At 44.8% G+C, this 16,050-nt stretch overlaps 1 protein-coding gene and 1 long non-coding RNA gene across 2 annotated transcripts in view; both read right to left on the minus strand.

Moving 5' to 3' along the window:
- Window positions 1-4,208: 4,208 nt before the first annotated feature.
- LOC107732004 (uncharacterized) lies at window positions 4,209-5,695 on the minus strand. The gene is made up of 3 exons (XR_001638821.1): window positions 5,640-5,695; window positions 4,679-4,682; window positions 4,209-4,336 (listed from the first exon to the last, which is right to left on the minus strand). It is a non-coding gene; the product is annotated as an uncharacterized LOC107732004 (long non-coding RNA).
- A 2,979-nt stretch (window positions 5,696-8,674) lies between these two features.
- LOC107731993 (G-protein coupled receptor family C group 5 member B) overlaps window positions 8,675-16,050 on the minus strand; it is an 18,883-nt gene continuing 11,507 nt past the window's right edge. The window contains exons 3-5 of the mRNA XM_016543215.1: window positions 10,241-11,258; window positions 10,050-10,162; window positions 8,675-8,758 (exon numbers count right to left, since the gene is read on the minus strand). Of these exons, the coding sequence (XP_016398701.1) occupies window positions 8,675-8,758; window positions 10,050-10,162; window positions 10,241-11,258 (1,215 nt within the window). The remainder of the gene's footprint in view (window positions 8,759-10,049; window positions 10,163-10,240; window positions 11,259-16,050) is intronic.

A 16,050-nucleotide genomic window follows, 5' to 3' on the forward strand; every position in this document is an offset into this window, starting at 1 on the left:
TTTTAATGTTGTTCCTAACTGTAAGTCCGCATTCACTTGGGAGATTTTTTTTTCTTTTTCTCTTTCACCACTTTTCCATTCATTCACTCTCTCTCAAGCCTCGTTCACTCCACCAGCGTCTCGCAGCGATCATGTTCATACCACGGACGCTGAGAAACAAGTTTGAGAAACATCTAGAGAACTTCTTAGAGAGTTCATACAGAAGATACTTGAAAATTACCAAGCAGAGCTACCACCTCCTCTACAGGATAGCCAAGAATGCTGGTATTTTCCATCATTTGGTGTGTACCATCCCAAAAATACAGAGCAAATCAGAGTTATAACTAACTCTAGTGCAGTTTGATGGCGTATCTCTCAATAATGTACTGCTGCCTGGCCCTGACCTTGACCTTAACAATATCCTGTTGCTCAATTCAGTTCACATTTTGTTCTCGTCCGATGGTGTCAGTGCAGTCAAATTGAAAATATTACTGAATATGAAGTGTCTTTTAAACCCCAACTAAGCAAGCCAAATGTGACAGTGGCAAGGAACCCAAACTCCATTAAGTGTCAGAAATGGAGAAAAAAAACCTTGCAAGAAACCAGGTTTAGTAACAGGACCATTTCTTCTCTGGCCTCAATGAATGAACATGGTAGGGCTGCCCTCGACTAAAGATTTTTCTGGTCAACTAGTAGTCGTTCATTTTAAGCATTAGTCGACTAATCGCACATTTATTAATAAACCATTTAAATCGTTATAATGAGCCTTTAATTGCCTACATAGCATATAAGCGCTCAAGCACACGTATAAAGCTTGCCACAGCGCACCGCAGAAATGATTATGAATGTGTCAGTGAAAAACAGTAAGGAGGCTGCATTAATATTGTAATAATTTATTGATACACTATAGTGCTTTCTTTGTTCTCGGTTTAAGAGATGAAGTCGGCGACACTGACTCGTCTCCACAGCAGTGGATGCGCCTGTATGCATGTTTCATACGGATTACATAATCTGAGAATATTTGTTTTCTATTTGAATTGGTTTATTTGAAAGTAGACATTTCGCTCTCTATAGAGATGTTTTCCTATCTGTAAGGCAAGTATACACTACTCTGTCTAGGACTTTAGGTGTTCCATAAATCTTTTAAGTATTTGATGCATTTATTTTTAATCACTAGTTAGCTGAGTTTGAGACTCATTCATTGCAAATTTTAAGTCTTTACACTACGTGCCATTCATACTTCTACAAAAAAAAAGATTTTAATACATTCACCTCTGTGGTACTTGGTGATGTCTGGTTTAGCTTTTGAACTGGTTCTACATTCACATTTGCACATTGCTTCGTTCTCTTTGAGCAGAAATATTGCTCTTGTTTGGATAAATGTTAATTCAGCTTTTGACAAGGCTTTGGCTGCAGCGTTGCATTGTTGGCAGGTTTTGTTCTATTTATAGTTGGGTCAAGGCAGAGAAAACTATTTCCTCCCCCCACCAAAGAGACATTTACTCTCTTCCATATTATATTTGAAAGAAAATTAAATGACAAAAATCTAAATATTTTATTTAAAGGGGTCCTATTATGCTTTTTCACTGTTAGTCTGTAATGTTGCAGTTTGAGCATAAAAAAGATCTGCAAAGTTCAAAGTCCAATTCAAATGGAGATATTTTATTGAACAGAAATCACTTTTCAAAAACTACAACGAACGGAATACAACGCATATTTTCCGGGATTTGTGATATCACAAATATCAACGAATTTGGACGAGAGCTGGTTGAGCTGCACTAGAGAAGGCAACAAGTGTTATCACTATGTCGGAGATACGCTAGCTTTCCCAAGGCAGACGAACTTAGAGTGGTTACAATCATCCGGGTTTAAATCGCGCTCAAAATTATTTGATATTGACGCAATATTTACACTGAAGCTCGTATGCGGCTATGGTAAGGGGCATGACATTTCCCGACCAGTGCTGCCAATCACAGCACACACTGGCCCAGATAACCAATCACAACACACACTGGCCCAGCTAACCAATCACAACACACACTGGCCCAGCTAACCAATCACAGCACATTTCGTATTTCAGAAGGCGGGCCTTCATTTGATACAGGAACTATTCGAGCCGTTCATGCCAGACTGGGGAGAAAGGTGTTGTAATAATGTAAAATATGTAAAAAATAATGTGTTTTTCGAACAACCTAGTATGAGAGCCTGTTCTAGTACACCCCCAAAACAAAATCAAGACTTTGTAAAAGAGCATAATAGGACCCCTTTAAGGGACTTGCAAGCTGTTTCAAGCAAACTATAAAATATATTGCACAAAATATTTGTCAGATAATAATATGCTTTCCCATAATGGATACAAATAATATTTCTGAATAATATTTATTATATTTCTGAATAATAACCGTTTTTCTGAATAATAATTTGTTTCATTTGCACATTGTTTACATATTGAGCCATGAACCATACTTGTTTACATATTGAACCATGGTTCCCCTTTCAGTCAGTCACTTTCGACATTGTCAACACTGAAATTAGAGGTCTCACTTAGGAGCCCCAATCACCTCTGAGCACTACATGCAATGGCCAATGACTGTTGGCGAGTGGAATTTACATGTCAAGCCACTCCCAGTACATACGGGTATATAAGATGGCGGCGTGCCATTTTTGCTCCAGAGCTGATTGCTTCATGAGCGTCTTTTCTTCCAGAAACGAACTACAAGAAAAAACAAAGAACACCAGTCTGCAGGAACTTCTCAGCTGTGTCTCTAGATGGCATGATCAGCAGTGTGTTCACCCCTGTGATAGCACAGATAAGTGCTGTGTTACACCCCTTGGGCACTCCAGCCTAAATAGCAGTTTCTTCGTCTTGTCTTTCGAGGTATCTTTCCGACCGTGTACTTCTGGGTGCGGTAGATTCCTTACTTCTGATGACTGGCACGATTGCTGTCTTACATGTCTGGGCCATAAGCATGCTGAGATGGCTTTTGTGGATTGGTCATGTCCGCACTGTGAGCACATGTCCATGGAAATGATGAGTGTGCGGCTCTCATTTATTATGAGGCTCCTCTTGAATTAAACCCAGTCTGGTTCCGCTTTGCCAGCCCTCACAGAAGTCCTGCTTAGTACCGTTGAGCTCCTGGACGAAGATGCCAGTCTGTCCCATGAAGGACCCAGTGGTTCATTCGGGGCTTCTGAGGAGGATAAGGTGTCTATCACAGCGTGCAGAGATCGCAGTCCTCTTGGCTAAGGATGCAATAGAGCCTGTCCCTCCAGCCGGGATGTAGTCAGGGTTTTACAGCCCTCATTTCATTGTACCCAAGAAGAGCGGTGGGTTACGACCAATCCTGGATCTGTGAGTGTTGAATCGGCCCTTCACAGGCTTCCATTCAAGATGTTGATGCAGAACGAACGAACAAATACCTTTATTTTCATTTGTCCAACAGTCCAAACGAAAATCACTTTCAGTCTCTCACTCCAAAAAAAATGTACATACCCGTTTACATTCAAAATTGCACAAATTCTGTAAAAAACACAAGTGCAAATACTAAATACACAAATCCCTTACTTCACATTTGTTCTGAGGCATTTAAAGCTTGTACAGCTATTGGATTAAAAACTGTTTGAATCTATTTGTCCTTGTTTTAATGGCTCTGTTCACTCTGTTACCATCAGGCAGACGGTACAAAGAGTGACCTAAGTGTGATGAGTCCTTTATAATACTGTGAGCTCTCTTGAGTCAGCAGGAACTGTGAAGGTCCTCCAAAGTTGTGAGAGGGCACCCAATGATTTTCTCTGCAGTCCTGATGACCCTCTGAAGCTCTTTTTTATACGCCATGGTGCAGCTGGAAAACCACACACAAAGGCAGTAAGTAAGAATACTCTCAATAGTAGAGTGATAGAAGGATACAAGCAGACTCTGAGCAATACTATTCTTTCTGGGAACCCTCAGAAAGTAGAGTCTCTGCTGTGCTTTCTTCACCAGTTCAGTGGTGTTCCTGCCCCAGGTCAAGTCCATCTCAATGCAAACTCCCAGAAAACAGAACATTCTTGCATGAGTTCAGCACCAGGATTGGTTTGCAGCAATCAACCTGAAGGATGCATACTTTCATGGTTTTTTGTTTCTTCAGTTTGCTTTCAAGGGTCGAGCGTATCGATACAAGGTCCTCCCCTTCGTGCTGTCCCTGTCTCCCTGTGCCTTTGCATAAGTTGTCTCCACAATGGAGGAAGGGCATCTGAGTCCTCAGATATCTTGACGACTGGCTTATATTAGCTCACTCACGAGATCTGTTGTGCGAACACTGGGAGCATCTCAGCCAGTTGGGGCTTAGGGTCAACTGGGAAAAGAGCAAGCTCTCCCCTGTGCAGAGCATCTCTTTTCTCAGTATGGAGCTAGACTCAGTAATCATGACAGCATGTCTCATAAACGAGCATGCCCAATCAGTGCTGAACTGCCTGAATTTGTTCAGGGGAAAAACAGCGGTTCCTCTAAAAAAGTTTTAAGAGGCTCCTGGGGCATATGGAATACGCAGATGCACGGATTGTTACATATGAGAATGTTTCAGCACTGACTGTACAACTGAGTCCCGAGATGGGCATAGTGCCACAGCACACACCTGGTGGGCGTTACCCTGGTTCCCTTTCAGTTGGTCACTCTGAGTCACGTCGGTGACCGACGAATTTGGATATCGCTTCGATAGACCAATCTACTTCGAGTGTAAACTAAACGAGCCAATGCACATTAACATGCAATTATTGCATCCAGCTGCCGCTGATCACAGTCAACAAAGGCCCTACTCACGCACCCTCTGCCAACCCGTGGAACCAGGTGAGCCTTGCACCCCACACTCACACCCCTCTCCGGCCCGCTCACAAGCCGCCCGAGTTGGGTCCCTGTGTTTCACCTCGCTGCCCCACTGCGGGTACGGCTGTGGTCCCGCTGGTCCCGCTTGTACGGTTTCTGGGCGCTTGGTCAGCGCTACCCAGCCCGTCTCGCTGGCTTCTGCGAACCATCAGCCTCGGCTATGCGATTCAGTTCGCCCGGCGCCTGCCCAAGTTCAGCGGTATCCGCTTCACTACAGTGAAGGCGGCCGATGCCCCTGTTCTATGGGCAGAGATCGCAGTCCTACTGGCGAAGGATGCGATAGAGCCGGTCCCTCCAGCCGATATGAGGTCGGGGTTTTACAGCCCTTACTTCATTGTACCCAAGAAAGGCGGTGGGTTACGGCCAATCTTGGACCTGCGAGTTTTGAACCGGGCCCTTCATCGGCTACCGTTCAAGATGTTGACGCAGAAACGCATCTTCGGGTGCGTCCGTCCCCGAGATTGGTTTGCAGCGATCGACCTGAAGGATGCGTACTTTTCATGTGTCGATCCTTCCACGCCACAGACCATTTCTGCGGTTTGCGTTCGAAGGACGGGTATATCAGTACAAGGTCCTGCCCTTCGGGCTGTCCCTGTCTCCCCGTGTCTTCACAGAAGTCGCGGAGGCGGCTTCTTGTTCCCCTCAGAGAGCAGGGTGTTCGTGTCCTCAACTATCTAGATGATTGGCTTATACTAGCACAGTCTCAGGATCAGTTGTGCGAGCACATGGACCTGGCGCTCCGGCACCTCAGCCTGTTGGGCCTTCAGGTCAACTGGGAAAAGAGCAAACTCTCCTCGACGCAGAGGATCTCTTTTCTCGGTATGGAGTTGGATTCGGCCAAACAGACAGCGCGCCTCACAGAGGAACGTGCGCGGTCGGTGCTAGCCTGCTTGAATACGTTCAAGGGCAGGACAGCGGTCCCACTGATACTTTTTCAGAGGCTCCTGGGGCATATGGCGGTCGCAGGGGCACTTACACCGCTCGGCCTGTTACATATGAGACCGCTCCAGCACTGGCTTTATGGCCGAGTCCCGAGGTAGGCGTGGAAGTGCGGCACTCACCAGGTCCAAGTCACACCGGCCTGTCGCCAAACCTTCACCCCGTGGTCAGATCTTGCGTTCCTCCGGGCAGGGGTGCCCCTAGAGCAGATCTCCAGGCATGCCGTAGTCTACACGGATGCCTCCACCACCGGGTGGGGTGCCACGTAAAACGGGCATGCAGACTCAGGGGTTTGGACGGGCTTGCAGCTGCACTGGCACATCAATTGCCTAGAGTTGTTGGCAGTGCGCCTGGCCTTGAACCGTCTCAAAGGGCGCTTACGAGGCAAGCACGTACTGGTCCGAACGGACAACACAGCGACCATTGTGTACATCAACCGACAAGGTGGTCAGCGCTCCCGTCACATGACGCAACTCGCCCGCCACCTCCTCGCCCAACACATTCGCTAGATTCTATAGCCTCCGTGTGGAGCCGGTACCCTCCTGTGTTCTCACCGCAAACTGGTAGTGGCACCGAGAGGCCCCGGTTAGTGTTGGCTTGCTAAAAACTGCTCCAGAGTGTCCGTACAGTAGACCCTGTTGAGATCCTCCATCACCCTCGGCAGCGGACGCGGCGGAATGTCTGGCGCCGGGCCTTCACGATGAATCCGCGTGAACCGTGGAAGGCCGGGTTCCATATTGAGACCTAAGCGGGTTTCGTATGTGTATAATCCACGGTATAGCCTTAGAGCCCGTGTTCCCCGGCAGACTTCTGCCTGTCCAAGAGGGTTATAATCACCTCCAGTTTCTCCATATACACCTAAACGGATGCTATATGTTAATTTGCTTGAAGGATGGGGCTTTTGCAGCGTCCCTGTTCCAAGTGGAGCAGGTACGTTTTCCCAGTGTTATCCAATCTCACTCAGTAAGGTAGTGCTTTGAAAAATGGTGAGTGGAACTACTTGTCCCGAGCCCCGGCCTACACCAGATAGGGGCGCAGGCGGCTCGAATACACCTAAACGGATGCTATATGTGTATTTGCTTCCGAAACCTCCTTCGGGAAGGATGGGGCTTCCGCAGCGTCCCTGTTCCAAGTGGAGCGGGTACGTTTTCCCAGTGTTATCCAGTCTCACTTAGTAAGGTAGTGCTTTGAAAAATGGTGAGTGGAACTACTTGTCCCGAGCCCCGGCCTACACCAGATAGGGGCGCAGGCGGCTCGCACAGGGCACTGGAAGCGGCAGCACCATGGCGCTTTGGTAGGGATCCCAATTCTTCAGTCACCGACGTGACTCAAAGTGACCGACTGAAAGGGAACGTCTCGGTTACGTATGGTAACCCTCGTTCCCTGAAGGAGGGAACAAAGACGTCACGTCGGTGACCGACGAATTGGGATATCGCTTCGATAGACCAATCTACTTCGAGTGTAAACTAAAACGAGGGTTACCATACGTAACCGAGACGTTTGTCACCGCCTTTTTAGCCTATGGTCAGACCTTGGTTTTCTAAGGGCAGGTGTGCCCCTGGAGCAAGTGTTGAGGTACATTGTAACAACAAATGCCTCCAGGACGGGCTGGGTCACTATATGCAACGGGCACGCAGCTTCAGGCTTCTGGATGGGACCTTGACTGCAGTGGCATATCAGTTGCCTCAAGCTGCTGGCAGTATTGTTTGCAGTACTGGTTCCGTCCACAGTTGCAAGGCAAGCATGTACTCGTCTGCTCGGACAACAACGGTTGTGTAATATTAAATAATCAAGCGGGGATATGCTCTCATTGCATGTCACAACTCGTCCACCATCTCCTCCTTTGTAGTCAGATGTGGCTCAAATTGCTGCATGCCATTCATGTTGCAGGGGAGCTCAATCGTGCAGCCGATGCGCTCTCATGACAGCTTACCCGTCCGGAAGAATGGAGACTCCATCCACAAGCGGTCCAGCTGATTTGGAGTTGATTCGGGGAAGCCCAAGTGAACCTGTTTGCTTCCCAGGAGTCCTCCCACTGCCAGCTGTTGTACTCCCTGACCAAGGCCCCCCTCAGCGTGGATGCACTGGCACACAGCTGGCCCCAGGGTTTGTGCAAGTATGCCTTTTCCCCAGTGTGCCTCCTTGCAAAGACTGTGTGCAAGATCAGAGAGGACAATGTTACCCTGAAACCCCGGTCTGGTTATGTGCCCAAACTTCCCACTACTCCCTTTTGGGACCAGGTGGTGAACCTGCAAGTGCTGCCTCTGGAGGAGGCCTTGTGTTGCTGTGTCCTGTTCATGTTTTGTGCATTTATGTGGAACACACCCAGAGCTTTAGATGCTCTAACTAGCTTTTTGTCTGCTTTAGAGGTCAGCAGAAGGGAAAGGCTGTCTCCAAACAGAGCTTGGCCCTGGATGCCATTGCTTTGGCATACCAGACATAAGGCGAGCCATGCCCCCTGGGGATGAGAGCTCACTCCACTTGTGTTACCTCCCAGGCACTCTTCCTGCAGACATCTTCAGAGATGTGGGCTGGGTGACACCTAATACCTTTGCTAGATTCTTTAATCTCTGAGTGGAACCGGTTTCCTCACGTGTGTCAAGTATGAACAGGAAATTTGCAGGAGGACTGGCTCAGTGTGTCGCTTGCAGTGGCATTCCTCTAGCTAAATGCATGCTCCTTATCTTCTTCCAGTAAGTTCCCCATCTGGTGAAACCTGGTCGAGTTCCTCCAGCACCAGGTGGCATTCAGAGGATTCTCTTGCCGGGCTCAGTACTCCTACCCTAACGATTACTGAAACAAATATTGTGAGTATATCGGAACACCATTATTTTGGCTTCCTTAGTAAGCTCTTTATAGTTGGTTGATTAGCTGGCTTAAGTGGCATTGGTCAGGTTACGGATTGAGGTTCATCTGTCCTGGCACACTCTCCATAGGAACCCCTAATGTCAGTGCCGACATAACGTTGAACATGACTGACTGAAAGGGAACAGCATGAAATTTTAATTCTCTGAAGGAGGGAATAGAGAAGTTATGTCCCTCATGCCACAACCATGAACTTCGCTGGATGCCAGGATGCTTTCTCGGCTCCTCAGCACAAACCTGAATGAGTGGATGCATGCCAACATTTTGTATACCCGTATGTACAGGGAGTGGCTTGGCATGCAAATTTTACTCGCCAATAGTCATCGGCCATTTCTTGTAGTGCTCAGAGGTGATTGGGGCTCCTAAGTGAGACACCTAACGTCAGCCTATCTAAGCCTTGGAAAACAGATTTCTCCCAAGGAGGCTCCTCCAGGAGTGATACCAAGTTCGAAAATCAAATGTGGGACAGTCAAAACGGTGCTACTAAGAGAAGCTGCACTGTGTTTTCCTGTTGTATTCCTGTTTTCAGATTCAAACAACCTGAGATGTGCACCGACTACTGCAATACACACTTGCTCTGCACCCAAAGCAGAATGCTCATCATGGAGGCAGACCTGGGTATAACCACAACATTATAGTCATTTGAGCCATAAAAAATGCTAAGTTTAACTGTTGGCATCTGAAACACAGCAGCACCTGATGAAGCAGAACAGGTTCAACATGAGAAACTGTCTGCTCACTCTCCATTACAGACTTACTGTGCATGTCCAAGGACTTCTGTGTTGAGGACACAGAATGACACACTGACAAAAAGCCATGTGTTCCAGCTTGAGCAAAGACAAACTCTACTTAATGCGAGTCATTGAAACACAGTATCCAAATAATCGAATGATAAGCCAAAGGCTTCTCAAAAAGCATGGACATATAAACCATCCTTCTGAAGAAGAAACTGGAAGATCTGACTAGTGTTGGCACAGGCACATTCATTTGAGGCACTGATGATGAACATGTAGCTCTTCAAATCTGCAGTTATAACCAAATTATTTATGTGCAAAGTATAGTCACATATCAAAACAAACTATGTGGAGTCCATGATAGTTTTTTCCCTCCAGAGAGTTATACTGTTACTTAAACCTGACTCATCACAAACTATCAGCTTTGATCTTTTATGATAAAACCAATATACAGATCAACTTTTAATTTATGACATTTATTCAGTCCTGATCTGTAGTCCCAATAGACATAAAAACAGAAATGTTTAATATGCTGTTTTGACAAGGCTTGTTTCAAGCTTTAGTTAGTCAATCACTTTACTCAAACTTGTCAGCTGTAATAAGCTAGGAATAAGGTTTCTACAGGTTTGTTTATTTGGTCTATTTATAATAATATAAAGTTTTGTACTCACTGCTCCTCCATTTAGTATCATGGTCATCTCAGTTGGTTGGTAGACGTTACTTCTAAAGGGTGCACTGGGTCTGGCTCCTGTGTTGCCGTTATGATGGCTACCACTTCTCAACCCTACAACAATAGAGGGTGGATGTTAGGATCTGTTTAATGTATATTAAATTATATATTAATCTTTGTGCCTTGTTGTACCTGCAGCATTTTCATCAAACGCGTATCCCTGGTTCTCCACAAACTGCCTGTGTGAAAGTGGGATGTCCTCATCAAGGCTGGCCTCTCTCATGCGTGATGAATTCTGAGATGTGTCAAAATAGTCTGGAGCTGAAGGCTGAGTTGGTGTTCGAAGACAGGCATGGGCTTCAGGAGCAGCATGGCACAGCAATAACAACCAACCCTGTGCTACCAGGGCCACAGCCAATGCTGGATCATCCCAGTCCGGAGACTTTCCAAGTACTTTGTTTCCATAGACGTAGAAACCAACCCAAGCCACCCACAGGAGAATGGACAGCAAGCAGGAGATTAGAAGCCACACAACATTACAGTGCCATTGTCGTGCCTTCCCACACAGTGCTAATGTTGCAGTTACTAGGGCAGACAGCAGGAGTGCAACCACATAGGCACAAGCGAGTGCAAAGTCCAGTTGCTGATACTCGCAAGCCGGGTTACCCTCCCGCAGCACTGTTAGAAGAAGCCACTCTGCAGCAATAATACCTTGTACTGCTGTTAACCCTAGCACTAGTCCAACGAGGGCACACCCGCCTGGGCTACGAGACTCACGTGCAAGCCTGCGCAGCCTCAAGCCCTGTGCTAACATGCAGGCAAAGCAGAGTGAGAAAAACAAACCCCAGAGGGCACGTCGCACCAAACAAATGCTCTCGTTATGCTCAATAAGGTATGCAAAACTAAGCCCAAACAGCCCAAGAATGCCCATTAACAGTAAGAGAATCGGACCGATGCCACTTCGCTTTGGTGCCTCAGTCACTGAGTGCAGGCGACAAAGTAACACTATCAGCAGTAAAATGGCAACTAATACACCAGCCGCTGCTACGACCTCCACCACCACCCCCCACATAGCATCCAGGTCACATAAGAGAGTGTATGGTCTTGGAATTCCAAATCTGCAGCCAAATGGGACTGTTGGCTGCTCAGCTTGAGACAAACTCACACCCGGCCCAGTGAGCAGCAGGAACACGACATGAAATAATGACATCTGAGAAAGAGAGAGAAAACGAGATTGAGTCAATCTTAGTCTTTGTACAATTTGTTTTTAAAGGTGTGTTCACACTTGTCATGTCTGGTTCGATTAATACGAACTCTGGTGAGATTGCTCTGTTAGTGCGGTTCGTTTGAGTAAGTGTGAGTGCTGCTATCCGAACCCTGGTGCGCACCAAACAAGCGGACCGAGATCCATCTTTTTAGCGGTCTCGGTCCACTTGTTCCAAACGAACTCTGGTGCTGTTTGAATGAAATACGAACGCAACATGGACCAAATACTTCTAAACAAACTAAAAACAGGAAGTAATGACAAGATGCGACGCTATGCGACATGATTTCACGAAGGGAACAAGCGGTGTATCCAAAACAAAATGAGCAGAGGGCATACATGGAGCAACGAGGGCGCCTTTTATGAGCTCTTTGTGAGTTTGCAGGTGGTGAAAATCATAAAATCATAGAAAATAAAAAAGATATACATGCAACAATGAGTGTGCATCAAGCAGATGGCATTAAGTGTATTTGACTTAAAGCGATCGATTTAATCTGTTCGGTGAGTACCGTCACAAAATATACACCATTCAACCCGACCAATCAGGCTGTGAATGTATCTCTATGCCTTTAGGTTCGGCATCTTTAGGTTCGCTGTCAAAAATGCCAGTGTGAATGCTAAGCGGACCAGGACCAAATGTATAATTTTCCTTTTTGGTCCGGACCAAATTAACCAAACGAACCGAACTACAAGTGTGAACACACCCTAAAATTTGGTCTGATACATACAGTGGCCCAAAAATTTTTCTGGTCACCTAAGTCCCTTTCAAGTGAGGATGTCAATGAATTGTATTATTTGTAAAAGAATGTTTTGTTTTTGTTTTTTTTAATTTTCAGTTTCATATTTAACCATTTTTGATTTAAAGCGCCCATATTACGCTTTTTTAAAATGTTCCTAATTTTGTTTTGGAGGTCTCCTACAATAGGTTTACACGCATCAAAGATAAAAAAACGCTTTAATTTTCTCATAATACACATTTCACATCACCTAGTTTCTCAAATAGTTTGAAATGATTAATTCAAAGATTTAGGCTCTCTAAAGACCTCCTTTCAGTAAGCCTACTCTGCTCTGATTGGTCAGATAGCTCAGTCTGTTGTGATTGGTCTATTGCTGTGGTATCGTAAAAATTTATTTTAACCACTGACACTTCACATCCTTATCCTGTGGAATCGTAAACAATGCAAATCTGCTTTCGCACTGCAGAAAATAGCATCACAACACAAACCATAAATTAAAGTTTTTGAAGGCAGATCAATGTAGACATTGTTTGCGGGAAGCCAATGAAGACCATTAAGCAAATGTGTTACGGATCTTTGCAGATAAGTTTCATAAGTGGAACTGGAATTGCTGATGACTTGTCTCAGCAGTTTAGAATAAACTCTTTCTTTCAGGAGACAATGACTTTATTTGTCGTGCACTTTGTGAATGTAAAAGTTCTGCAAAGTTTTAAAGATCAAACAGCTATATTACACACTGCATGAAATGTAATATTCAAAAAAGAATAATGGGGCCCTTTAAGCAACTTTCAAGGTACTATTTATTGGATGTATGAAGCCAGTCAGGTCTTAAGGCTTGTGCACACCGGGCGATAATCGCCGACGTATAACACCTCGTGACTAAAAAAAGGGCGGCAATGTGAGTGTGCACACCGACATGCAAAGCGTAATTTTTTTTATAAAACGCCTTTTTGGTTTGACGCGCCGCGTTAAAAACTGGCCGACCAATGAGATTTGCGCTTTTGTTCAGGTGCCTGGAGCTGCTGAAGTTACAGTAAAACACAACTTGGTGGCGCTCAAGCACAAAACGGTCTTGCCGAGCACACATTGATATCTAACGACGAAGAGAAAGTAAGTAGACGAAGAAGATGCATCGAGGCAAGATTAATGTAGAGCTGCTGGTCTCATTGGTGTCTGAACACAAAGGGCATATAACATTCTTTTCATTTCTCAGTTATTCATGCATGGTATCTTACAAAAACATTTATTTTCCATAAAGCAACAATGTGAGTGATTAACATTTGTTGTTTATAACAGGTAACACGGGTTTAAACAAAAAAGCAGGCATGGAGGCATGTATAATTACAATTTAAAGTCCATGGCGTGTGTTGTGTGTTTGAGGCTTGGTTACTCGCGGTTTTGTCTTTTGTCATGAGCGCATGGTGGGGGTTCTTTATCACAGTTTCATATGCTCTTGTGTTATTTTTATTTTTTTTACCTCGTTTCATTGGCCGTGTGCTATTGTCATATGTTTATTGTGCTGTCTAGTCTTGTGCATTTTGTTGAACACATGGCTTGTGATTTTTTTAGGTGTAACTATAGCAAATTTAAAAGTAAGCATAGAGGGAAAGAAAGTAGTAGGTTGCTCTTGATTGTCTGCGATGTAGAATTCTAGCATGGCTTTGATCTCGTTGCGTGATACGGTTAAAGAGTTCATTTAACGTATCCTGACAACAATTGTGTTATTTGTTATAACTGACTGAGACTGATGACATCTTGAATCTTGTTTTCTGGAATGATAATGACTTCTGCCCCGTGTCTAGTCTAAATCTTATTTTGGAGACTGTTAAGCCCGTCTCAATTTCCACAAAAGCTTGTTTATTTATCACGTTGCTGTGATCTTTTGGTATTGCATCAGTGAAGAGCTCCTGGGGCTTTCCAAGGTCGGAGTCGGTCTCGTTATTGACAGTATGCATGTTTCTCTGTTTCTATGGTTGTTGTAATTCGCAAGCCTTTGCAAAGTGGTTGGGTTCGCTACATTTCCTATACTGCTTCCCCATGGCTGAGCATTTATCCTTGTCTCTTTATCCAGAGCCTGCACATTGTGGGTCTTGTACTAACTCTACCACATTTACAGACAACATGGCGAATGTAGTACGTCCAGATTACATTCATACTACACACATTCATACTATATAGAACATACTCTTTTTTTGGAGTCGTCAAAAATTACTTAAAAAAATACTTCAAATAAAACTACCTACTCAAATGAGTATGTGATTCCGGACGCAGCCTTTGTGACCTTCTTCACACGGGGTGTCCACTCCTGCTCCTGGAGGGCCAACGTCCTGCAGATTTTAGCTCCAACCAGTTCCAGCTCGCTTGCCTGGAAGTTTCTAGTGAGTCTGAAGACCTTGATTACTTTGCTTCAGGAGAGTTTAATTAGGGTTGGAGCTAAATTCTCTAGGACAGTGGCCCTCTAGAAACAGGTTTGGACACCCCTGGTCTATACTTTTTTTCACTACAGGGAATTCACCAGCATTGAGTAACACGACTCCACACATGGTATTACTAAAAATCAATTCAAGCTACTTAATCGTTACTCTCTTTTTCACTGTTATTTATGTATTGGACTCACATAGACTTTATATCTTTAAACATACTTTAATACACCGTAAAGCAGTAGACAGCTTTGTAGCAATTAACACAAAAGGGAAATATATTTAAAATCAATTATAGTTCGTTTATAATCAATTATAATTACTTATATCAGCTGCCAGAAGTAACTGCTGCAGAATTAATATTACAATCTGTTCATCCGTCTATCAGCTCCAGGAGATATTACTTTCCTGGCCACAGAAAATATCTTTCTTACAGTACTAACATGTACACTCACATGTACACACACAGGTAAACCGGAAATGAAAGGGGATAAATGAAACAGAAAAATGACAGAACTAAAATGTATCAAGTAGGAGTCTGTTTTCCAGTTAAAGCACCTTATTAAATGGGGTCACAATTGATTGTCTTGTGCATGTATTGGCTTCATCATTAAGTGTGCATCCAGATGCAGTTTAGCTGAAAGTCCTGATAGTGTCTTCTGTAGTTAGAGATGCTCAAATAAGAGAGGTGGTGATGAGGTTGTGTTCCAGAATGAAACAAAAAAAGATGAACTTCAGTGATGTTGCTCTGACAAGACTGATGACAGAATTGTTGTCTGACTATAGGGCCTTTCGCACCGCTTTAGTTCCAGAACTAAATGTACAGTACTGGGACGATTTTGCGCAAACTATTTCCCAGTACCATTTAAAGGGTTGCATTCGCACCGAGAGTGTGTACTAGGAAGTGACGTAAGCCGGTCGACAGCGACGATGGAGGACGCTGTGATCGGAGCGTTTTTTTTGTTGTGTCTCGCGGGTTTCACAATAATGGACATGGAAAGTCGATGTATACGTAAAGCGATTGAAAGAACGGAAAGGAGGACTAAGAATCTCCAACCAGTCCGGTACTAAAATCGCACCCAGTTCCGGCGGTGCGAAAACGCCAAAAAGTGGGTAGCTCCACAATTAGTTCTGGTACTATGAAAAGGTTCCCGCGGTGCGAAAGGCCCTAATCACTCTGAGTGGAAAGTTCATCCACTGGCTCCTAGGCAAAACGAAGTGTCCCATGCTGTTGAGACTAACCAGATAGTGGCCTTTAACTTCTACAGAGTTCACACCTCTCAAAACTGCCTTGTCCAATATAAAGTTGTAAGTTTGAACAGGAAAGACCCCCCCCCACTACAGCTTATTTGCATAATCAGAGTTGCTGACAGATTTGAATGCCATTAAAGGTGGGGTAAGCGATTTTTCAAAAACGCTTTAGAAAACTGATTCGGGCCAACTAGCAAAACAAACTTGTAGCCAATCAGCAGTAAGGGGCGTGTCTACTCATGATGTGGAGGAGAGTGCGTTCAGTGCACGGGACGGACATTAGTCGAGCCGAGCGACAGAAAGATAGAGATGGCAGATAAAAAACAAAAG

This window comes from Sinocyclocheilus rhinocerous, unplaced genomic scaffold (assembly GCF_001515625.1).
Source record: "Sinocyclocheilus rhinocerous isolate Xijiao unplaced genomic scaffold, SAMN03320098_v1.1 scaffold489, whole genome shotgun sequence".
Lineage (NCBI taxonomy): Eukaryota > Metazoa > Chordata > Actinopteri > Cypriniformes > Cyprinidae > Sinocyclocheilus > Sinocyclocheilus rhinocerous.